Below are 25249 nucleotides of genomic sequence, written 5' to 3'. Positions count from 1 at the left end.
TGCTCACACTGCATCAGGAAGCAGAGAGAGATAAAGGCTGGTACTCAACTCACTTCGTGAGCTCGGTGAACATTATGTAGCATCATTTTTCCAGTTCAAGGTGTGCTTCCAGAAGGGAGGGTCCATTAAATTGGAGCCTGAAGAACTCGGAGGATTAGAAGAACAATTTGAACTATTGAAATATTTACTGTAGTTGCTGCCCGCAGGCTTTGTGTCTGCTTTTAACCAAGTGTTCCAGGCTCTGTTGTAATCCTTTTGTCACAAATAAGGAAAACAACAGCCAGAAAATGGATGCCACTTGCTCAAAGTCCAATAGCTGCCAGGTCGGCTTGCTTTGCTGTGACATCTGCCATCCTTGAGGTCCCGGGGTCTGCTTTCCTCTAGTCTGTGGTTTTCATCCTCCTCCCAGAGAGTAAACTCAGCCCGGGGACTACGAGATCAGCGGCTGGTGGATGGACGGTGACTAAGCCCCAGCACCCTGCTCCACCCTGCTCTGTGTCTCTGGTCAATAGAAACATTTCCTGGATTGCCCAACTCTTCAGGGAAGGTCACCTCTATCCGATTATTGGAAACCTTTTGGTTCTGTGAGGAGCTTGGTTCAGGACTCCTGTTCAAAGGAATCCTATGTCTGAGAGGCCACAGTTGTTTGCTTCCCTTAGTTCCGCCTTTCTGCTCCTTCCATGGAGTTTAGTAAATCCAGCTGCAAAGCTAGGGGACCCCTCATGCATGTCTTCACTTCGCTTAGAATCTTCCCTCAGAAACGCGATGCTGGCTCCCTGTGCCTCAGTGGCATCTGTTGCCCAAGTTGTCTACATGTTCCACAGTTGGAAGAGCTACTTGCAAAGAAAAGAGTATTACCCTGTAGTGCACTGGTTCTCAGCCTCCCTAATGCTGCAACTCTTCAATACAGTTCTTCATGTTTTGCTGACCCCCAACTATAAAATTATTTTCATTGCTACTTCATAACTGCAGTATGAATAATAATTTACATATTTTTGGAGATAGAGGCTTGCCAAAGGGGTTGTGGCCACACAGATTGAGAACCACTGTGTAATGGCTCCTGCCTTATGCCCTGCCCTAATCCAGTCTTCCAGACCACCCATGGGCTCCTTGACCAAGCAGCCTTGGTGAAGACGAGGTCTCAGCCTTAGCTGACTTTAACATGCAGTGTGACCTTGGAAACCCCTTAATCTTCCTGAGCTTTATTTTACAGAGGAAAATGGTAGAGGTTGGAGTGCATAACTCTAATGCCCTTTTCAATATAAAAGCATTTGTGAAACACATACAAGTGGATGGCTTGCAACAGCTTCAGTGTGTATGGCACCCCCAGAAACATGGGATCGATTGGTGCTTCCGCCTATGTGTAACCCCCCCCCTTTTATCTGAGTTTCCTAATTATTTAAGGAAGTAGACTTTGACTATGGGCCAGCACCGAGATGACAGGTGAGTCCGGGTTGGGCTCAAAGAACCTGGGGTCTGTGATCAGAACACCTGGCAAAGTTACTCAGCAACATAAGCTTCCATTCCTTCAGCTTTCTTTTCTATAAAATGGGAATGGTCTGGATTCCAAGCCCCCAAAGTTGTTCTAAGGAACAAGAGTAAGTGCATATGAGCACCCCATCTTAGCCATACAGTTGTGCTCACATGTAAGGGTTCAGCGCTGTGACGCTCGGCAGCTCATCTTTGATTTTCTGGGTCTACACACCTGTTCCCTGCTGGGTCCTCGGAAGCGTCTTGGGAAGACACACAAGCTTACCTTTTGCCATGAAATCAGCCTTCTTTTTGTTTGTTAAGTTAGCAATTCACAGGGTGATTCTTTGCCATTTTCAACCAGTGGCTAGGTGGGTTTGGACTTTAGTTTGTTGGTCATGATTGCTGCCTGTCTGCTTAGCGGCTAGACATGGCATTTCCAGCTGTAACAGAGACTAAGGCGTCTATGAATTACACTAGGCCGAACGAGTTTCACTAGCGGGCTTTCTAGTGAGAAAAGAGGCCAGCTCTGTCTAGCAATTTTTTTCTCTCTGTAGATTATACCAGAAAAATATGAGGAATTTTTACTCTTTGGAGCCTTTTTTGAAGCTACCATGATTGACCGGAAGATTGGAGACAAGCCTATCAGCTTTGAGGTTTCTATTGGTAAGTGCAGACGCACGCAGTGTTTGGGATATGTTTATTTCTTGAATAAATCAATTACTTCATTACATGAAGGTGATTAGGCTCTGATGGAGATGGCAGGTGGACCTCAACAAGAAATGATAGTTCCTTGTCTACCCAGTGTCACACAAAAAGTAGATTTATTCCTATAGGTTTCGTTGCTGCTTGTTTGTTTAACAGTAATCAGTATAGGTTTGAGTTTCGGGACTTGGATTACTAATCTTGGTTCCATTATTTTGGGCTGACTTAATTTCTCTGGGTCTTGTTTCCCTCATGTATAAGATGGGACAGATGGTAACTCCTCACAGAATGGTAAGGTTTGATGAATTGATTCGAAGCATCAAACATTCAGTACATGCTATGGCTGTAATTCCCTCTCATCTTCCTTGGCTAGTGTGCAGCTCAACTAAGAGGACTCATGCCATCAGAGAGCAGATTCTCATTTGGGCAGGTCTGTTGCAACAGGGCAGAAGGAAGTAGAGAAGGGACTTGGTCCTTCTGAGCCACACAGCTGGAGACCACAGAACTCAGTCCTGAGTCACAGAGCTGGGGACCATGGGACTCAGTCTTGAGCTACACAGGTGCAGACCACAGAACTCAGTCTTGGGTCACAGAGCTGGGGACCATGGGACTCAGTCCTGGGTCACAGAGCTGGGGACCATGGGACTCAGTCTTGAGCTACACAGGTGGAGACCACAGGACTCAGTTGAGCCACAGAACTGGGGACCACAAGACGCAGTCCCAAGCCACACAGGTGGAGACCACAGGACTCAGTCCTGAAACACACAGCTGGAGACCTGGCACAGAACCCATGCCTGAATGTCCACAGGATGCAGATGTCTGATATGAAAGTTAACTCTGACAAGAGAGGCTTTATCCATTTTTTCTATTATTGATTTATTGAAAATAGTTTTTTTCTCACATAGTATATAACCTGGCTATGATTTCCCCTCCCTCTGCTCCTCCCAGTTGCCCCCACCCCTCTCCCATCTGGATCCACCCTCTTTCTGTCTCTCATTAGAAAACAAACAGGCCTCTAAAGGTTTAATAAAATATAGTTATATATTATAACTATAGTTATATATATATTTTATAACTATATATTGTATATAGTTATATATATAGTTATATAGTTATATATAGTATAATATAGTATATATATGTTATATATAATAATACATATAGTTATAATATAGTATCACACATAAATGCTGTGATACAATGAAACAAAAATTAACCCATCAGAATTGGTCAAAACAGACAGAAGGAAAAGATCCCAAGATAAGAGATAAGCACAAAGTAACAGAGACCCGTTTATTCTCGCTCTCGGGAATCCCATTATATATATATATTTATTTTTATTTATGTATTTTTTATTCTGTCTTTTTGCTCTTCAGGCCCTTTGTGTATATATAATGGCTTATACACAAAGGGCCTGAAGAGCAAAAAGACAGAATAAAAAATACATAAATAAAAATAAAAATTAGTGAAGTTAAATTTTTTAAAAAATGAAAAAAAAAAAAAAGAAAAGCCCTGACATGCCATGATGAGACAAAGAAGCTCCACCGATGCCACTGAGTTCACCTTCTGTTGGCCACCTACTGCTCGGCCATGCAGCAGATGGCTTAAGAGTAGTGTGTTTCCCAGTAGGACTTCCCTGGAGGAAACGAAGCTTTCGCGTGAAAGTGGTTGTCCATTTGAGATGGCTTCTGGGCTAGGGATGGGTCTGTGTCCACTTCTTTCAGCTGTAGGACCCTCACCTGGAGCAGACTGTGCAGGCCCTGTGAACGCTGGGAGACCTGACCTTGTAGGAAGATGTGTATAGCACAAATGCGGCCCTATGTGAACCCCCCCCCCCGCCACCATTCTCTATCTCTCTCAATACCAATGCACTCTTACTTTTTAAAACATGACGTTGCCCTTGGGTACTCAGGCAAGACTTCTTTTCTTAGAGAAGAAACGGTGTTGAGAAGATCCCCAATATTTTGTTCAGTGAAAAAAAAAAACTTTATTACAAAATAACACATCCGCAATGATAGTTAGCAAGTCTCCATGATGAGTTTCGGGAGGATTTATGCACCAAACTGCTAAAAGTGCCGCGAGCACAGAGAGCCTGATGACCAGCTGGGAGGATGGAAGGAGAGACCCCAACTCCTGCATGTTGTCCTCTGAGCTCCATACTTGCTCATGGGTGTATATGCACACGTGCAAAATAGTGTAATAAAATTAAAATAGATTAAAAAATGTCATGGCTATAAAAACTTCAAATCTCCAGTGCATTTTCTTTTCCTAAATTGCCTTTCTTAATTTGCAATGCGTGTAGCTTTTACAAACAAGAAAACAAGTTTCCCTGACTTTATCCATCTTATTTCCGGGTTCTCCATCCTTCGTTCTTTCTGCCTTTCTCCTGAGACCTTACGCCCTGGTTGGGAGAGGGTGTGGGTATGCCCAGCTGACTGATCCCGCTTACTGACGCTCAGCCCCTCCCCCTTTGCCATCTATCTATTGTCTCTGAAGGTAACTTTGGGAACCTGATTGATGGAGGGTCTCACCATGGCAGTAAAAAGAAATCAGCTGAGCTGGTGGAAGAAGATGTCCTTCCTCTGTTGCACGAAGGAGGAAAAGATGTGTCCCACGACTCTGTCATTTCCACGTCCTCCACCACACACCCGGAGAAGCCTCTGGTGACAGAAGGGAACAGGTAGGAGGACACAGGGCAAACGAGAACCAAGTTTCTACTGTGTGAGAGGTTTGCCAGTCCCTGGGACTGTTTCATTCAGCTTTTCAGTAAAATAAGAAAGGCAAACTTTATCTCAGTGCTGGGAACAAGTTGCAAACAGGAAGCACGAATAACTATCACTATTAAACCCTCAGCCCTGCGCTGACACACTCAGGGAACCCCTCTAAAGGCAGAGCAGGTGTGATGGCTGCCGTACAGGGAGCCCTTTACCCTTAGCTTAGGAGCATGGCAAGCTAGGAGAGGGTTTTAAGATTCAGCCCAAACCTGGTTGATGACCATCTTGCTTGTCAGGACACCCCCAAGTGAGCTTGACCTGGTGGGATCATCGACCGCGTCATTTCTGACCTAAAGTTTGCCACAGTAATTGACGAACTAAAGAGTGATGAGGAGATGCTCGCTAGAAACTGAGCATCTTAGAAAACAGCCCGGCATCCGTTCTCAGCCTCACAACTCTTTAATTCCTGCAAATTCTCAGCCGATAATAAAAGTAAAATTATAGAGTTTAAAGAAGGCACCGTCAAGCCCTGCTCAGGAGATTTAAGAGAAGAAATGAAAGCATGCGTGAGAGACTCTTGCCTTACCTGGTCTTGGGTCATGTGCATGAGTAATTGCTAATGTCATTCATTCTCCTGGTAGCTCACTGCCGCCTACATTCCACATATGAGGAGACTGGAATCTAGAGATTCCACAGCTACATCAGGGCCAGGTCGCTGCCTGTCAACCCTTTGCTCTTCAGACACTTCCCCTAGTCTGTGTCCTCCAACAGTCCTGTTCCTAAAAGGCCGGTCTGACGCCCCCATTTGTGTGGTTTATAAACTATTTCCCAGACTTCTTTCTTTTTGAGCTTCCCATCTCTGACAGAGCCCTCCACTTGGGGTCTTCCAACCCACAGTTCAGGGGTTGTCAGTTTTTCCTCTTTTCCATATTTTAAAGATGTACTTTATTTTAAATTAGGTGTGTGTATCTGTGTCTTTCTGTCTGTCTGTCTGTGAGTGTGTGTGTGGTGGGGTGGGCATGAGTTAGTGCAGGTGCCTGCTGAGTCCAGAAGAGGGTGTCAGGTCCCCTGGAGCCAGAGTGAAGGTTGTGAGGGTCTCTCCAAGAGTATACCCACTTACCTGCACCATCTCTCTAGTACTAAGTTCTGATTTTCCATTCTGTCCGAAGCCAGTAAATGACAAGGTCTGGTCAGTATAAATCTTGCGTATTTTCTTCGTCTCCTTAATTCTGGCCATGTATTTGTCATAGCTGTGACAAGAATACCCAGCAAAAGTAACCGAAGGCAATAGTTTATTTTGTCTTCTATTTCGTGGCGGTACAGTCCACCATGATGAAGAAGGGTTGGCAGCTGGTCACATTGTTGACCATCAGGATGTAGAGAGTGGACAGGAAGGGCAGCCAGACAATACATCCATCCTGTGATCACTTCCTCCAGTGATGTTCCACCCCTAAAAAGTTTCCAACCTTCCTAAACAGCACCAGCATCTGGGGACCACCAAGTCACACACACACACACACACACACACACACACACACACACACACACACACCGACAGAGTGGGGGGCAGAGACCGAGACAGACAGACACACAGACATACACACCTCAAACTCCCCTTTCATCCATCCGATGAAGACCCCCAGTTGTACACTGTTCTCTGCAGCCCCTGGGTTTTTGTTTTGTTTTGTTTTGTTTTTAACACACTCCTCGCTTTGCCTGGCAGTAAGCCCACACATTTTTCCCTGTCCCAAGTCTGATTGAACTTTCTGTACTCGTTAGGGACTCAGTGAGCCTTAATCATGCTGGGCTATGATGGTTTCATCCGTCTCTCTTGCCTGTAAGACTGAGCACTCTGAGGGCAGGGACCTCATCCTCACCCATTTCTGAACCAGATACGCTCTATCTGGTTTTCAGTGAGTTGCTGTGGACCCAGGATGCTATGGGAACAGAGAGAAGGGCTGGGTGACTATCTCTACCTGGGAGGACATAATGAGTTGGGATGGTTGTAGAGAAATGACATCTCACAGGATGAGAGAGATTTTAGAGTTAGAGACGAGCACTTGGGGCAAAATAGGGTAAAATCAAAATAGTTTTAGTTATTTACCTTTTTGGATTTTGGTATTCTCTGCATTTTCTGAACCTTGCCCCTTTTCCATGGGTCACCTTCGGAGGGTTCTTTTTAGCCACCCTACCTGGGTCCCCATCCAATTTCACAAACACCAGAAAGAGCCCGAAGAGTCCTTGTGTTTTAACTACAATTTACAGCTCCAGACTGGCAGTGAAGAACTCTGGCCCCTGGGGTTAGCAGCCCAGGAGGACTTTCTGGGACTACTCAAAGGGTCTTGTATCCCCAGATGTTCTCTGTCCAGATTGGCTGTCCCAGTGTAGACTGCTAGAGGGACTCCAGGGTAATAGGAGAAGTCCTTCTGTGTATATGTTTGTCTTATTGATTGATAAATAAAGTACTGTTGGCCTATAGGGAAGCAAGTTAGGCAGGACTAGGAGTAGAGGAGGATTCTGGGAAATGTAGTCTTGTGATCCAGGCAGGAAGTGACATAGCAGGCAGACTCAGAATATAACCAGGGACAAGCAGGAAATCACTCTCTTCCTCCTCTTCCTCCTCTTCTCTTCTCTGTGGAGTCTCAATCTGAGCCCAGCAAGAGAGGATAAGTCTCTGTGTGTTATTTTGGCCACCCACATGGTGGGTGGAACTCAGGCAGCTGGCGGAAAGATTTATCGTTACACCAGGGGCTGTTGTATGGGAAAGGCTTAGAGCACACAGTCTCCAGGTGCCCTTGGATGGATTCCGTGCTGGAGCTGTCTAACATAAATTATGCTGGGATCTTTGAGGTTTTCTGTGCAATGGAGCTTTCCTTTGATATCTCAATTCCTGTATTAAGGCTCTCTCCATACAGTTGTGAGCCAGGGAGGCAGCAGATGCATTGATTTTATACCTGCAGTAGTCCTATGTATGCACACACAGAGAGATACAGGCATGCATGGCACACACAAACATGAACACACACACACACACACACACACACACACACACACACACACACAATGTGTGTCTGTTACCGCTGATAAAATTCCACTGTGCGAGTGTCTTGGGATTTCTGGTTTTGCAAAGTGTGTGCATTTGACACAAGCTGTGCTGGGTAGAGATGAAGAATAAAATCTAGGTGCCATTGGGTGGAGGGTCATCATCACTTGCTCAAAGCCAAGCTGCTGTTCTGTGGGCCAGCGGTTCATACAGGCAGTCTTCACCTCCACGGGCAAGCAGGCAGCTTCTCACGGCTGCTTTTCCATTTGTACTATAGTTTACCCAATGAGACTCAACTGTCTGGTCCTCAAAGACACAGTCTCTGAAAACTAAGGAGACAAAGGCCCAGAGTGCCATTAGCAGATGCCAACCCAAAGCAAAGAAACCCCCAAGAGGAAGTACAACAGGGTGTGGTCGTTTGTTTAAATGCAGGATTCTGGGTGGATTGGTTTTAGAGATAAAAGAGAGAGGGGCTTGGTTTCTGACCTTTTGTCTTTGTTGTTCTCCTGCTAAAAGGACAACTTCAGTTCCCCACCAGGGACCTCTTTGGCTTACTTTTCTGAACGGACACCTGCTGGTCTGTTTATTTTTTACAGAGTAGACTGGGGGGCCTTTGCTAATTTTGTCATACTTCCAGAGAAATTTAGGTTGGAGAGCTAAAACTGAACATCCAGTCTTTGAGGCTAAAGATTGGATGCTCATTTTTAGTTCTCAAAACACGTTCTCCTCCCCTCCCCTTTCTCTCCTCTCCTCTACAGTGCTTTCCTTCTGCCTCTCCCATCCCTTCCTCCCCTCTCCTCTCCCCTTCCTTCTCTCCCCCCTTTCCCTCTCTTAGCTCTTCTTACTGCTCTTTCCTCTTCCCTCTTCCTCTGTTTTATGCCTCCTTTTACCCCGTCTCTGTCCCTTTCTCTCCAAACCACCATAAATATATTTCTCTAAACCATGTCCACGTTCTCAAAAATCAGCACCATACCCATCCAGCATTTTGCTTCTGCCTCCCACCCATACTTCTCTTTATAGTCTCGTGTGCTTGTGAGAACATTATAGGGAGGCTAGGAAGAAACCTGACCGTTAAACAGTTGCAGTTAGCCAGGGAACGTCACCGGTCAGCTATGTCTCTTCCACCTGGCCTGCCTCCACACCCACCTAGCCCCTCCCCCCCTCCATGGGAACCAAATCTACACATTAATCCTGACTTCTATTTCATTCTGTTGATGACCTAAATTATTGACACTGGTGCCTGGCGACACTAAGTATGGGATGGATGGATGGATGGATGGATGGATGGATGGATGGATGGTAGATGGATGGGTAGATGGATGGATAGATGAATGGATGGATGGATGGTAGATGGATGGATAGATGAATGGATGGATGGATGGTAGATGGATGGGTAGATGGATGGATAGATGAATGGATGGATGGATGGATGGATGGATAGATGGATGGATGGATGGATGGATGGATGGATGGATGGATGGATGGGTAGATGGATGGATGGGTAGATGGATGGATGGGTGGATGGGTAGATGGATGGATGGATGGGTGGATGGATGGGTAGATGGATGGGTAGATGGATGGATAGATGGATGGATGGGTGGATGGATGGATGGGTGGATGGATGGATGGATGGATGGTAGATGGATGGATGGATGGGTGGATGGATGGATGGATGGATACATGCATCAGTGGAAGGATGGAGAGACAAACGGATGGTTTAGATTGGGATGGATGACTTTATTCCCATTAGTAATATGATTTACTTTTCTCTAGAAAGTTCATTCCTATCAATGGATCAACACAATGTACTCAGAATATATATTGATAAAATGTAGTCTTGCTCTTTTCCTTTATCAGTTTAAGCCTCCTTTGAGGAAGGTTTTCCCAGCACATTCTACATACTGGGGATAGTTTCTAAGCCTTACCCTGTGTCTGAGAGTAACTTCTTTTGTTTGGTTTTCTTTTGAGAGTTTCATGTAGCCCGGGCTGTGCTCGAACTCACTATGCTGCTGAGGATGGCTTTGAACTCCTCTTCCTGCCTCCACATTCCAAGTGCTAGGATCAAATGTGCATTACCACACTGGTTTGGTGGTAACTCTTAACCCCTTTCGTGGTGGCAGCATAACTCATCACTGTTCACAGCTCTCCCATTAGAGTCTAAGGATGGCATTAGGAGTCTTGCTCCCACCCTTCTGCACGCCTACAGAACACAGAAAACATGAACAAATGTCTGGAATTGTTTGAAAACCACTGATTACCAACTGACTTCCACACCTAACGTGCCTTTACAGAAATTACAGCTATTTGCCTTTTGGTGCCAAGAAGCCCTGTGTCTCCTTCATCAGTTCCTGGGGAGACCAGACATTCAGACTGCACTGGTCCAACATGCTGGGGAAAATGGCTGACCTCTTGGTAGGTGGCTTCATTTGCATATGAGGAAACTAGGATAAAGATATGATCTTCTATTCAGCCAGGGTCTTGACCTCAGGTTAAACATCACTGAATTGGGGCTACGGTGGGGACCCCGAGGGATGAGAATGTGACACAAAATCCCTGGAATTCAAATCACATTATCCAAATCAGAATCCCTTCTCTGCATTTTGCTCTTATAGGACCTAAAAAGTGGCTGGTTCCTTATCTCCCAAGTGCAGGAGGGGAAGATAATCTCACAAAGTTGACAAATCCTGGCTTCGACTAGCCTTTCCCTACTCTCGTATTTTCTCCCTAGCACAGGTCTCATGGGGAGGGCACCCTCTAATCCCTTACTTACTGTCAAAGGGCTCATCAGATGACTCTCATTTCAACTCCCAAGTCCCCTAGAAGCTGCACTAAGGAGAGAACATGCATCTCCCTTCTCTGTAAAGTGAATTAGTGCTCCCAGCTGCGGGATTCTCGGTGTTGGGGATCTAGACTCTAAAAATATCCAGAGGGTCCTGGACTAGGCTCACATAATGTGGAGGCCACAGACTTCAAGAGGCTGGCCTTGCTTATTCTCCAGACAGAATAGATACAGTTTACCACAAAACAAACCAGAATATTCCCCAGAGGCTACAATAGTCTTTAGCATTCTGGTCCATGACTACATTTATTCCCCCTATAGTGGTGGTGTAGATGGTTCCTATTAATTTCCTATTTTGTAAATGAGAAATTGTATATAATGAGATTAGTTTACCAGTAAGTAGCAGCCTGGATTTGAGCCCAGGTAGCCGGAGCCTGAGCCTAAATCCTAAGCTTACTTACCTCATTGGATGCCCATTTTGTTCTTTGTATATTGGAGGTGCAAAGAATGGAACCTGAATCCTCAGGCTCCAGATTTTGGCAGGTGGCAGGAAATGCAGCTTTTGTACATTCTAGCAAAGCAGTAGGGATGCTGGCATTTCCCTGTAGACCCCATTTCCCCTGGGATGCTGAGTAAAAGCCTTTAGGCCCAAAGAGAAATGTAAGACTATTAAGTTATCAGCATATACTCACTGCTAAATCCAACATACCCAGCTCCCTGTCCCCAAACCTGATATACTCAGAACAGCAAGTCGCTTTTTAATGTCAGGAGGGTTCCATTACTTTGTAAAATTCACTTAAATATGGACTTTGACATTTTTTATAGTAATATATAATTTTTTAAGTTAGGGACTATTTCTCATGATAGTAGGTTTCCCATAAGGTGGGTGACACGGAATGATGTTTAGGAATGGACCTGGGACACAATGGCTCTCAGTAATACAGCAACGCTCATCTAGACCTGAGGAAAGGGCAGGCCAAAGCAGGGATGCAACAGCATTTCCAGGCTAAGCTCAAGAAAGTGAGGGGGCTCTTCCTGCCTCGCCATAACCACAGTGACACAGACACTGACAGTTGTTTCTGGGATGTGACAATCCGTGGTCTCTCCCACGAGTCCCAGAGCTCTGTGGTTTGTCTCCAGGAAGAAGGAATAGAAGAAGTGAGGGAGCTGGTGAAGGTTTCAGAGGAGGCACCGGAAGAGAAGATGAAGACCGTGCTCCGTGCCTTCATCAGCCAAAGCAGGTGAGTGGCAGCATCGGACAGCAGGTGAGTGGCAGCATCGGACAGCTCGATGGACTCAGCGTTTAAGGACCGTGAGAAATCAGCTGCTCTCACACACACTCAGGTGGGCTCTTGTTGTATTCCCTCCTTAAACAACTACAACATAAGCCAAAGGGAGAAGCCGAGACTAACAGACCCACTGCTAAGATCCTTTATGGAAGTCCTCATAGCATCGGCTCTCAGAATGCCACTTTACATTCGGTGCAATTAGGTTCCTAATGCTCTATCAAGTGCTGCTTAATTGATTAAAAAACTCACCCGATGACCTTTATTTCAGATGGCAGACAATATAATACAGGACTTGAAAAGCAGGGTATAGTGACCTCTTGCCGAGTAACAATTCACCCTCAAACCTGGTGGCTTGTCAGGATTTCATCACATCGCAGTCGTTGTGTGTTAGGAAGGCAGGAGTGGTTTCTGAGCACAGGACTGACTCCCTGGGTAACTGGGAGTCATCTCTAGGCCCAACCAGGAAGGAGCCGCTCCCCAAATCACTCATTTGATTATCTGCACACTTCAGTTGTTCGTGGGAAGTTGGGTTGAGGACCTCAGTTCCTCGCTAGCTTTTGGTTCGAGGCCATCCTCATTCCTTTGCTATCTAAACTGCTCTTATCAGGATGAACAGACAAGACGAGTTGGAGAGAATGCCAGTCAGATGGAAATCACAGTGGGTCTTGACCGAAAGCTCATCTAATTGCTCTTGACACATCGTATTTGAACCACGTCACTAGTGCAGCCTGCATTATTAACAGCAGCATTGTGCAGCAGCGCAGATGACAGGAGGGACTCTCTCAGGGCCTTTAGAGGCAGCTTGTCCCATGTGGGAGCAACGTGGACCAGCTCTTAAAATTAACTCAGTCAAGACAAGCAAAAATGAGAATTTGCTAAAAACAGAATTACTAAAATGCTAGTGGAGATTAAATTATATAAAGGTAAAAATCACTAGACAGTACTAGATACACCAGATATTCTGCTGTGTGTGCTTTTGTGTGTATAATTCTATCCTCATATCACACACACACACACACACACACACACACACACACACACACACCCGTGTAAACAAAGAAATAAATGTGCTGTTTATGCTATCTTTATTTGCTTTCATTTTTCAACACAAAACAATACCAAGCATCAGTCCCGCTGTGCACCAAGTGGGGTCTATAATTCCCCCGAAGCATCTTTAAAATGCTTCATAACCTCATCTCTCATGTTGGAAAGTATTGGCAAGCAAGTAATAGCTCAATAACTCTTCTACACTAGGGGTTACTTGAGGGGGATAACTAACGGTTCCTCTTTGTCCTCACATTCCCAGTCCACTGAAAGAACACCCATGGGTGTCTATGATTAAAATGGTAGTTTGATAGTTGCTAACTGCAGGTGTTAGAAAGCAGGCTGGACCAGAGGTCAGATTCCAATTCCTGCTCCCTGCTCCTTTCTTGGTCGAGCAGATGGTCTTCCTCCTCCACAGCAAGGATGAGCCGCTCACTATGTAGTGGTGACCAGGTTGTGCAGAGTCTCAGAGCAGGCTGGTCTGAAAGATGGAGAATGAATGAAAGCCATTCCTTATCACTCACCCAAACTGTGATGCAGAGGAGATGTATTTCCACTGGCCTCTGTGTGATAGGAGAGTCCTAAGGAGGTGACGTGTCTGCTTGGGCTGACCCATCCTGGAGAGTGGGGTGGGATTCCTGTACTTCCAGTAAACACGGGAGTGCAGCAAGAGTACTCCCATCTCCGAATACAATCCCCTTGTTCTCCATAAACAGGAACAGGGGATGCGGCTTTAATAGTGTCCCCAAAGAGAATCTGCCCGGGTTGGCAACAGGCACCAGGCAGAGCGTGGGTGGGGTGGGGGTGGGGGTCTCTCATCTATGCTTCCCTTTGCAAGTTTCCTTTGTGGCAGTTTTCACCCCAAAAGGATTACACAACATTTGTTGTATAACATGTACATCTATATTCCACAGTCCATAGTTCTATTATGGATATGACATTACAAATATCTTTTCAGTTTTCTCTACATTCTTACATCCAGAGAGAAGCGGTTCATTTGTCCTCCTGGGCTGGTTTTTCCTGCCCTTGCTAACACACATCCTCACACATGCACACTCAAGAGCCATTTCATTTCCTCACAGTGATAGCAGGCATGTGGCCAGCAGGTTGTTTCTATACTCAGCAATACAGCACAGGCGTCTTCACGCATAGATCTGTCATAATAACTTAATTTGTCTTTAGATCCATCATAAGAAACTTAATTTGTCTTCAACAATAGCTTACTGCTCCACCTAGGTTGTTACTAACGCAAATGCTCTACAAACACATTCTTGCAAAATCATTCCACTATTGCCAAAGGACAAGAATTGTGGTGGAATTTTTTAACCAGACTATGCATGTGTTAAAATGTTCGTAGGTGCCATCGAGTAGTTTGCAAGAAATAGCCAGTTGCTTCCACAGCAGCAAACATTTGTGTTTATGTTCCTTACCACCACTCATTTTGTGTGATATTAATTTTATAAGTGAAGTAGCATTGAATTTTAATACCATTTAAGTCATCACTACAGACATGTTACTTCCTTAGGGTTTTGGGGTCACTTACGTTTCTTCTTGAATTGCATTCATAGCCTTTATTACTTCCCTTTTTGACACATTTAAAGTTTCATCCCCCAAAATATTACTCCTCAAGAAGATGGGCACCTATCGAAGTCTTAATTCTAAAACATTGGCTTGATCTGTGACATTTTAGAAAAGTCTTGATATGTCTTAAATATGTAAGACAGAGAGCTGTATTGTTTCTGTGCAAATTTGCTATGAAATTTGATAGCAGTTGCAATAGGTCTGTACTGAAAGTGAAATTCATAAATTCCCCAAACGAACATAGGCACAGGGTCTGGATATCATTTCCATTTTTTTTCCTGTTGGAAATGTTTGCACACCATTGTTTAATCCTAAATTAAAAACCTCGGTTCTGTGGCTCTATCAGCTGTCCACTGTGCCACAGGAAGTGGTTTTGCAAATCTCTGGAATCACAAGAATGGATTTTCACTAAGTAGCCTGCAAAACGGATATTCTCTTCCAGTGCCTTTATCTCTGAAGCAGAAAAGAAACCGAAGATGTTGAACCAGACTGCGTTAGATAAGAAACGACTCACGCTCTGCTGGCAAGAGCTGGTATGTGAAAACCTATTTATATTTTGAACAGAGTTAAAGTATGAGCGTTAAAAATAAACCTCACAGATGACACATAGGTCGGAGGCCAGACAAGGACAAGGTTTAAAGAGCACACTCTTCTGTGAGTTAGAGACAGCGGTGGGAAAGTAAAGGAACTCGGATCTAGTCAGGATTCACAAGGACGAGCTGGGAGCCCAGCAGTTCTACCTGTGATTCAGATGGAATCCCTCCTTACTGTTTCTGAAATTTCATTCTTAGAGCTTTTAGATGCAGGCTAGACAAAAGGCTGGGTGGTTAGGAGAAAGAACTGCTCTTCCAGAGGACATGGGTTTGATTCTTTTGTTTTTGTTTTTGTTTTTGTTTCTTTTTGTGGTTTTTTCAAGACAGCTTTGCAGGCTGTCCTGGAAGTAGCTCTTGGAGACCAAGCTGGTCTCCAACTCACAGAGATCCGCCTGCCTCTGCCTCCCGAGTGCTGGAATTAAAGGCTTGCACCACCAACACCTGACCTGGGTTTGATTCTTAGCACCCACCCACGTGGAGGCTCTCAACTGTCTATAACTCTGGAAGATCTTCCGCCCTCTGCTGGCCTCAGCATGCATTGCACATGCTGCCCAAATGCCCTTATACATTTTGTTTTCATTTTGTTTGTTGTTTTGAGAAGGGTCTTTCTGTAGCTTTGGAGCCTGTCCTGGCACTCACTCTCTAGACCAGGCTGGCCTCTAACTCACAGAGATCTGCCTGCCTTTGCTTCCAGAATGCTGGGATAAAAAGTGCTCGTGACCTGGCTTTTTTGTTTTTCTTTCTTCCTTCCCTTCCTTCCTTCCTTCCTTCCTTCCTTCCTTCCTTTCTTTCTTTCTTTCTTTCTTTTTTTTGGTACTATTTTTTAAGACTGTCACTAGACTCTTTCACTAGCCAAGAAGCTAAAATGAGGTAACAATTCTCCCCTCCTCGGGTCCCCATTGTGGATGATGTTAAGGACTGCCAGAACTGCTTAAGGACAGGAAGCTACCAGTGCTTTCTGTGTCCTGGCCACCGGCACCACGCTTGTGGGTGTCCTTGTGTCCTGGCCACCGGCACCACGCTTGTGGGTGTTTAAAGTTACCTAGCAGATGCTCAGGTAACTTGTGGAGTGAGTGACGGCCGAGAAATGCCAGTCCACGTCAGATCCTGAAATACCTGACCTTGAACTCCCAGTTCCAGCAATAGCACGGAGGGACATTTAAGTGACACTGATAATTCTGCCAAGAAAATCTCTCAGTATTTGACTTTGGGGACATTTTAAAGATATGAGCAGGATTCAGGAAGATTTTTTTTTTAAGAGATCACAACCAGCTAATCCAATTCTGGATACTAAACTCTCCGGAGGTTCACCTCTCTTTCCAGAATATTTCTTTTCTGACCCCCAGGGGGATGACCCAGGGAGCTTCCATCATCCGTAAGATCTTTCTGCTGTGGTCCTCTGGTGACATGCTGCCTGTGCCTTCTCTCCATTGCCTATTCTCTGTAGAGTGCTGTCTGCTCCATGTCCATCAACCCCAGATCTAACCCACGATGGCAGCATCTTTTTTTTTTTTTTTTTTTGAGACAGGGTTTCTCTGTGGCTTTGGAGGCTGTCCTGGAACTAGCTCTTGTAGACCAGGCTGACCTCGAACTCACAGAGATCCTCCTGCCTCTGCCTTCCGAGTACTGGGATTAAAGGCGTGTGCCACCACGGCCTGGCTAATGGCAGCATCTTAATAGTCCTTTGCATCTGTTTCTTTTCTCACCCCAGGGAACAACTTATAAAAGGAAGGATGTGTTTAGGCCCAGGATCTGAAAGGTTAATGCTCAACCACGGCAGGGCAGGCACAGTAGTGTTCGTGGTTGTGGGAGCATGTAACTGGGGCTCGCCACATCTCCACAGGTCATGAAGAAGAGAGAGGGGGGTGGTGGCAGTGTTCAGTGGAATTCCCCCTTTTTATCCAGTCTAGGATCCCAGCCCAACAGGTGATGCTGTCCACGTTCAGGGTGTGTGTTTTCTCCTGTTAAACCTCTGTAGAAACAACCTCAACGCTCCAAGTTGTGTCTCTTTAATGCCCAAGGTATTCTTAATCTAATCAAGTTGGCAATAAAAATTCCCCATCACAGACTCATGTCTCTCATCTCTAGATCAGCATATCTGCCTCCTAGTGGAAATGAGATGTCTTGAAACACTTCCCACTCAGTGTCTCCATCTGACCTACGCCTCTTCCAGCTTTCTCCTCCGTCCTGCATTGGCACACCCAGCGGTACCTATTGATCCAACCAGAAGCCTCTGTATCAATGCTGACTTTTAATCCCTCACCCCAAAATGCCCCAGGTCCTGTTGACTCTTTACCCTAAGCATTCAAGACTTAGATCACTTCTCTAGCCCCTGAATTACTACCAGAACAGCTTGCTCAGAACCTCTGGCCTAGACGCTGCCGTAGACTGCCTCTAGCCTATCTTCCATACCACAATCAAAGTCTTGGGAAACAAAATTCAACGTGACTACTTGTTCTTAACAAACCGCTGGAGTCCATCACTAATTCAGAGGATAAAGACTAAATTCCCTTTGCATGGTGTACAGAGCTGTGCAGGCCCTAGCATTCCGGCCCTGTCCTGCAGTCAGTAAGTCCTTACTCTGTAACTAGCTACACTCTTGCTGACTGTGTGTCTGCATGAGTGGCGGCTCTCACTGTCACAACTGTCGTTTGCTTACTGACTAACTGATGAATTCTAGTCCCCTGTGGCTCAGCTCAGATGAAGAGTCTCTGGGAAGCCCTGTCTGATCTCATGATGCTTTGAGCATTTATTTGTATATATGGCTTTCACTCCACAAAAATGTCTAAGGAAGCATTACGTCCAATTCCAGTCTTGGAAGACAGCAGGTATTCATTTTTGTAGTGAGCATTACCGGATGGCTTCTTGTGTGTCAGGCATGAACAAAGTGTGAGGAACACAAAGCTAAAGGTACTTAGTGTTTGTCTTTGAGGGATCCATAAATGGACTGACGTACTCATTCCAATTATGCTTACTACGCTGTGGGTGGCAAGGACATGCTGTTTGTCACTGTTGAGTGACAGTATCTATGACAACATTGATGTTACAACATAAGGGCAGGACAGGAGCTCCCTGACCAGCTAAAGCTTCCACTGTAGTGGGCAAGACACACTGCAGACAGGTAAACAACACGCATGTAAAAATAATCAACGATTATGATTATGAAGGGAAGCACACCAAAGCCACAGTGATGCAGAAAATATAGGACAACATATAATAAATGTTTAACTTGAAGCCATGTGGAGTCTGGAAAGGACATTGAACAATAACAATGTCCCAGTGTCCCAGCCTTAGGGTGGACCAAACTTGGCCGGCTTCAGGACCTCCAGAGAGGCCCAGGGGCTGAGGAGGGAAGGAGTGAGCACAGCCAATTCACAGGGCCTTGGAAGGCACTGAGAGAGACTTTTAGAAAAAGTTTTAACAAATCCCATAAGTATAGCTTGAATGGATAAGTAAGGATAAGCGTTTGCTTTGCTCCTTTCCGGCCTTTCTCTGTGCTCCCTGTGATCTCTGCCTCTTTCCCACACACTCTCTTCTTTCTTGACATGGTCTCGTGTAGCCCGGGTTTAAGATCAAACATGCTATGTAGTTCAGGATGACCTTGAACTACTGACTCTCCAGTTTCTGTGTCGGTCCCAAGCGCTGGGGTGCAGAGGTGTGATGTCACGCCTGGGCTACAAAATAATTGTGTTTGGTGTTTAAAACACTAGTGATTGTTTCTGCCTCCCAGAGGTCCCTCCAGCTGGAAGACACACATTCCAGACTGAGCTGGAGGTTAGGACCAGGAGCTGTGCGTGACTTTTTCTCACCTTTACATGGAAATAATGGTACCCACCTCCTAAGGTCATTTAGAGGAGTAATGAAAGAATAATAATATTGCAAGGCGTTTAGCTGCTGTTATTAAGCACTGAGATTAGTTCAGTTACTGTCTCATATGATGGGGAATGTCCTTCTGCATATATGTTTGTCTTATTGGTTGATGAATAAAACAGTTTGGCCAATAGAGGCAGGAAGATAGGCGGGGCTAGGAGATGATGATGAGGAGGATGGAGAGAGAGGTGCAGTGTAGAGACCGGCATTCTCTGGTAAGATAAGGCCATGTAGAAATACATAGATTAGTAGTTACGGGTTAATAATTAAGGCAGAGCTAGCCAGTAAGAAGCCCTAGCCATTGGCCAACAGTTTTATAATTAATATAGCATCCATGTGTTTATTTGGGGGCAAAGCAGCTATGGGACCTGGTGGGACAAGAACTCTAGCAACACTCATCCTGGTGCCCTGGACAAGTTTCTACACGTTCTAGGTCTCAGCATCTCATCTATCTACCAGAGGAGATGGTGTCTCTGTCTCCACATCCCCATGTAATTTCTAGTCAATGTCAGACTCAAAACAGTCCTCGTATGGAGTTGGCAAACACCTTCAGGACACTCCAGCCACAGGATAATGTTTGTTTCCCAGATTTCTAGAAAGATCTACAGCAACTCTTGTCTTTTTTAGGAGGCAATGGTCAAGGAGGCCAAAGGGGTCATTCAACAACAGAAGAAAAAGTTATCTGTCGATGAGATGATTGGTGAAGCCCAGGGCTATGTGGAGAAGATCCGCTTTCTTGTGGATGAGGTAATGAACCCTTCAGACAAGCCTCCCTGGGAAGATGGGAAGAAATCTTCCCAGAGATGGGCATGAGCGAGTTGAGCACTTGCTTAGTGATGGGAGGAGAAATTTTGAAAGTTGACTTTTCAGAAAGCCAGAGTGTTCAGCAGAATAAGAAGCATGCCCCCTAACACAAGAAAAGTCCAAACAAGAACGCTGAGGGTAGGGACTTTGGTGGGTTCTCAATAAGAGAAGTTAAACTTGTGTTCAGTAAAGATCAAACAGCACCCCATTTTAAAGTTACTTGTGAGAAATGTTTTCTAGTGTCTTCTAGAATGGTCTTTAAAAGGCATTACATTTGCTTCTGCCAAATACTCCATCTTTCTTGAAGCCTTCAGCTCTGGACACACTTTCTGCTCTGGGTTTCGTGGGGGGGGCGGATGGGGAGAGGTAATGAATTTTTTGCTCCATTGACTTTTTGACACAACGGTCCTCTCTCCTATTTATTTATTCCCTGGAAGTATATTAACTGGTGAAACCAATAAGCATTAAACAGTAGACGAGAGGGTTTTATGAGGAGCACGGAAGGTTTGAGTCAGGATTGAGTCTTCCTGTCTCTAACTAACCAGCGTGTGTCTGGAAGACTATCCTTCTGAAAGGGAAGATATCGGTTCAAGCCCCCCAAGACCAAGTTCTCAGCACAGAGGGACAAAGAACAGGAAATAAGGGACAAAGACAAGAGATAGAGGAAGGGAGAGGAGGGGAAGGGAACAAGGGGGAGGAGGCAGGAATATTTGTCCTAGAGGGACAAAGGACTGTCTCTGGATACAGAGGAGACAGACAGGCCCATAGGCAAATGGCAGTTGATAAAAGTAAAAGGGGAAACCCGTATTAGGATGAGGTATTTAATTTTAATTGGGCATGTTAATTGGATGAGTCAAAGGGGGCTTTTGATTGCTGGGCTTCAATACTTTGATAGCTGGACCTCGGTGGTCAGCCTCAGGAGGAGGAATGGTCAACTAAGGCAATGGATCTTGCTGTAATCTAATGGGTTTTTTTAGCATGGCAGAGGGAGTGGGGGAGAAGGGCAAGACCTGCCAGAGCCATTTTTGTGAGCTAGCTGGAGTCCCTTACCTTTGCCTTTGGTCCATATCAGATAGATTGGATGGATAACCTTTTCCGGTATCAAATACGTATGTCAAAGGTGAGCAGAACAGAGTATCTACTTCCTACTCAAAGCACTGTGCCTCCTATTTTGGTAGTTATATTGGTCCAGAAATGTACATTTCAAACACAAAATCATGGAGCCCTTGAAATGGAAGCCTGCATTTTCTTGTTGAATAGCTCAAGTTTTAAAACTTCAAATGTCTCTAAAGTTTAGTGGTGTTTCTCCGAATGGCTGAAATGGAAGTCAGCTGTTTGGCAACTGGATCTCAGGCCCAAAGCTCCTCTAGCTTGTTTTTCCTAAAAGCAACTGGGAAGTGGTTCAAAGGCATTAGCTCACTTTTGTTCTTTTCATTTGAACTTTCTGGCAATGTTGCACGGTTCTGAAGAAATCTAACGCTTTGAAGCTAAGTCAGTATCTACATTGAAAAAGAATCATTGGGAATCCATAGAAAAGCATTTGCTTAATTGAGAGCACGGGAAGAGGGGGGAGGGAGCTACAAGAATGAGAAGGGAAGAAGAGGAAGGATGCAGAGGTCATGAGGGAGCAGAAAGGTTGAGTCAGGTGTAGATTAGAAGAAAGGACATGTGATAGGTAGGGTTTTAGTTGGGGGGGGTGGTAGGGGAGGACGGGAGGGAGAAGGGAACTGGGATTGTCATATAAAACAATCTTGTTTCTAATTCAAATAAAAAAATCTGAAACAAAAAGCAAAGCATTTGCTTGGCATATCAAGAACCACAGGCCATCAAAGATGCCCCAACCCAGGCCCAGCAAACACAGAAGGAGCCACAAACGCTCCTACCTCATGACCAAGTTGTTTTCTTCTCAAGGAAGAGTCACTTCACTGACTTGTTTGTACAGATGTTTAAATACCTCCACCGTTTTCTTCTGTCTCCCGTTTGGGGATAGGTAAACCCTAGAAGCGCATCCATTAAACACCAACCTATGTGATCATGTCCCTCCTTCACACAGCCACAGCACACGATCCCGGATGTCTTCATTTGGATGCTCAGTAACAATAAGAGAGTAGCCTATGCTCGCATTGCTGCCAAAGACCTGCTTTACTCCCCCATCCCAGAGCAGGTGGGCAAGTACTGCGGAAAGATCAAAACCCACTTTCTCAAGGTAAGTTGACTTGAGACCCAAAGACGACCGACTTCTTTATATCGTGAGAGATTGCTTAGAATTTTTAGCATGTGTCCATGTCTAGCGCTCCTTCCAGCATTTTCAGAAACAGAGGGCAGATGGGAGAGCTCAGGCTTCCTGGTCTAAATTTCAGTTCAGATCTTTCTTCTTCCTACTTACTATATCTTTGGACAAATGTAGATTTCTCTTTTGATCTAATGACCAGCCCTCTAGCTTAGATTTTTCACTCCTTTGACTACTAGTGAGCCTGGACATTTTCTCTACTTGGTTGTCCTGTCATTTTCTCCTGTATAATTTTTCCAAGGTATCTCTTCAGAGGAGTTAATCGATACTTTTTAACCTATATATTTATTTTTAATGAATCTCATTCAGACATACAATTAAGGTGTTTGTCTACATTCAAGCCTGTTCTGGTGAGGAAGGCCTTCAATCCCAAATACTCGGGAATCTGAGGCATTTCAAGGCTAGCCTTGGCTACAGAGTGAGTTCAAGACCAGTTTAAACAACTTAGTGAGATACTGTCTTACTATTTTCTTATTAAAAAAATGAATAAAGGAATGGACAGGTAGGGGAGACGTAGCTGAGTGTAATAAACTTCCCTAACACATGCAAGGCCTTAGGGTCAGCCCCCCAGTAATGAAAAGAAAAAGAAAGAATTTGTGAAAGAAATGAAAGAGAGAGAGAAAGACAGAGAGAGACAGAGAGAGAGAGAGAGAGAGAGAGAGAGAGAGAGAGAGAGAGAGGGAGAGGGAGGGAGGGAGAGAAAGAGAGAGAGAGAGGGAGGGAGGGAACATTTTTTATAGGGGTATCAGTCATACTAGATTTAGGGCTCACCCTCTTCCAGCACAGTCATTTAACTAATTACATCTGCAGTGACGCTACTTCCAAATAGGGAAACCATCTGAGTGCTGAAGATAAAGAGCTAAAACATGAATCTGGGAGGAGGAATGTAATCCAACCCATAACAGAATTCTGGGCAGATGTTTACCGAGCAAGTTTCTTGCCATTCTTCATCCATGTGAAGACTGTTTGTTCTGCTCCCGTCCACTACATGGATAAGGGCTGCGAGGATTAAGTGAGGAAATTCAAGCAAAGCACACATTCTTGCACCTCACGCAGAGCAATCACTCAGACAATGGACATCCAGAGCCCTGGGACGCCGTTATCCCCTTCACAACTAGTCAGCTGTTTGTGGCTGTGCTGTTTAATCTGACTGGAGTTAGCGTGGATGATGAGACAGGGTCGGGTGTATTTGGGACATGGGAAGAACTGCCCTAAGTGTGGGTGGCGCCACCCCACTGGCTGAGGTCTCAGATTGAATGAAAGGAGAAAATGGGGAAAGAGTTGAGCACCGGCATCCTGATCTCTGATTTCTGATTGGACCAGAAGTGAACCTGACCTGACGACAGCCACTTCTCGCTCTCCCACCTTGCACGGATGGTAGCTTCCCTTTAACCACGAGCCAAAGTGATTCCTTCTCTCCTGAAGGTGCCCTTGTGGGAATTTCACACAGCAGCCAAAGAGGATTTTGCTTATTTCTTTCTTATTAACCCAGTGGCTTGGCTTCTCTCTTTCTGTCCTGTATGTAAAATAGCTTGTGAAATCTGCCCCTAAAAAAGCTATAACTGAAAAAGGGCATTTGATTCTAGCCAAATCATTCATCCCAATATCAGAGACTGTCTTTAACCTCCTCCATTCAAAGAGTGCTGCAAGAAAGATTTGTCTTAAAAATAGCAAGTCATTTCCAAAGGCCCGGTGCTAAAAATACTAGAAAGTGGTATGAAGTTACCCTCTGTTAAGTGTTGAGATGTGCCTGGCACCATACAAAATTGGAGCAAAGAGCATCTGTCATGTGAAGCCAGGGTGTAGATACAGTTGAGATGGGCGGACTTTTCCGGAGGCTTCCAGCCCGTGTGTTATCTTTATCAGTGTGTTTATGGCTTTCTTTGTCTGCATTTTCTGTGCCACTGGGGTCACTGTGGATGACAGATTTCTAAGTCTCCTTGAGTTCAGTTACTTCTACAGAGGGGGCAGCCCCACATTCTACAACCCCCACCCCTACCCCGTCTTGAAAGGATGATTCAGCAAAACCATTTTTTTTCCGTTCCTGTTTTGACTGTCACCTTCCAGTTCAACTCCCTCCCACCCATCACTTTTTTTTCTCCTACCTAAAATATTAAGTTTGAAAAAAGAAAATAAATAAAGCCAAGGCAGTGTCAGGGAGACCCCGTCTCATACCGGGTTCCTCCAGAGAATTCAGAAGGAAATAAGGAGCGTAGACTGTAAATCTATAATGTCTAAGCCAGAAATTCCTCAGAGTTTATTTTATGGCACGGTCATCTGCTGGGTGGCTTTGTAAACGCCCCCTGTTCAAAGACCTGTATGAAGTTGTGGTTGTCACCCTGGGAAGTCCTGGAGTTTCACAGTGCCCACGGGTCAGAAGACTGCTAGAAGGTCTACAGTCAGGAAATATCCAAACTTTCGAAAGCCAGGTTTGTCAGTTCATCGCTCCAGAATATCTATTATTTACAACTGTGTTAGTCACGCTGCCCGTTGCTGTGAGAGAATGCCCCACAGGCTCAGCCTCGGGGAGAAAAGGTTTACAATGACACACAGTGTAAGGGACGCAGTCCTTCGTGGAGGGGGAGAAATGGTGACTAGAGTCCATGACAAGAGCTTGTAGAGAGGCTTCCTTTGTGTATAGTTCAGGAAGCAGAGCTAACCGGCCAACACAGGAGAGGCGATCTTCTTCCACCCATTCTGCTAATTAGCCTATGGTCCACAAGGTTCTACAGCCTCCCCAAGCAGTGCCAGCGGCTGGGAACAAGTGTTCAGACAAGTGTGACCCTCTAATACAGTCCCTCGTGCTGTGGTGACCTCAACCACAAAATTATTTCCCTTGTTACTTCATAGCTGTAACCTTGCTACCGTTATCAATCATATGTAAATATCTGTCATGCAGGATATCTGCTAGGTGACCCCAAAGGTGTCACAACCCACAGGTTAAGAACCACTGCCTTGGACTTTCTCTAACTATTCGCTGCTTCTCTTGTGTCTATAACCAACGAGAAACAACTTGAGGGGGAGGGGGGTTTGTTTTGGCTCCCAGTTTGAAGCCACACAGTCTGTC

General features: G+C 45.1%; 1 protein-coding gene across 2 annotated transcripts in view; it reads left to right on the top strand.

Annotated features, from left to right (window-relative positions):
• The window catches only part of LOC107977007 (fer-1-like protein 6), a 120341-nt gene that overhangs the window by 26798 nt on the left and 68294 nt on the right, over positions 1-25249 (top strand). For both annotated transcript variants that reach the window (XM_035449653.1, XM_035449654.1), the window contains 7 exons: positions 2028-2136; positions 4672-4855; positions 10224-10344; positions 11852-11952; positions 15068-15158; positions 19716-19835; positions 21946-22098. In XM_035449653.1, the coding sequence (XP_035305544.1) occupies positions 2028-2136; positions 4672-4855; positions 10224-10344; positions 11852-11952; positions 15068-15158; positions 19716-19835; positions 21946-22098 (879 nt within the window). The remainder of the gene's footprint in view (positions 1-2027; positions 2137-4671; positions 4856-10223; positions 10345-11851; positions 11953-15067; positions 15159-19715; positions 19836-21945; positions 22099-25249) is intronic.

The sequence above is a fragment of the Cricetulus griseus genome, chromosome 10, assembly GCF_003668045.3.
Source record: "Cricetulus griseus strain 17A/GY chromosome 10, alternate assembly CriGri-PICRH-1.0, whole genome shotgun sequence".
NCBI classification, from domain to species: domain Eukaryota; kingdom Metazoa; phylum Chordata; class Mammalia; order Rodentia; family Cricetidae; genus Cricetulus; species Cricetulus griseus.
The sequence above is the reverse complement of the archived record's forward strand: the minus strand, read 5'-3'. Positions and strand labels throughout refer to the sequence as shown.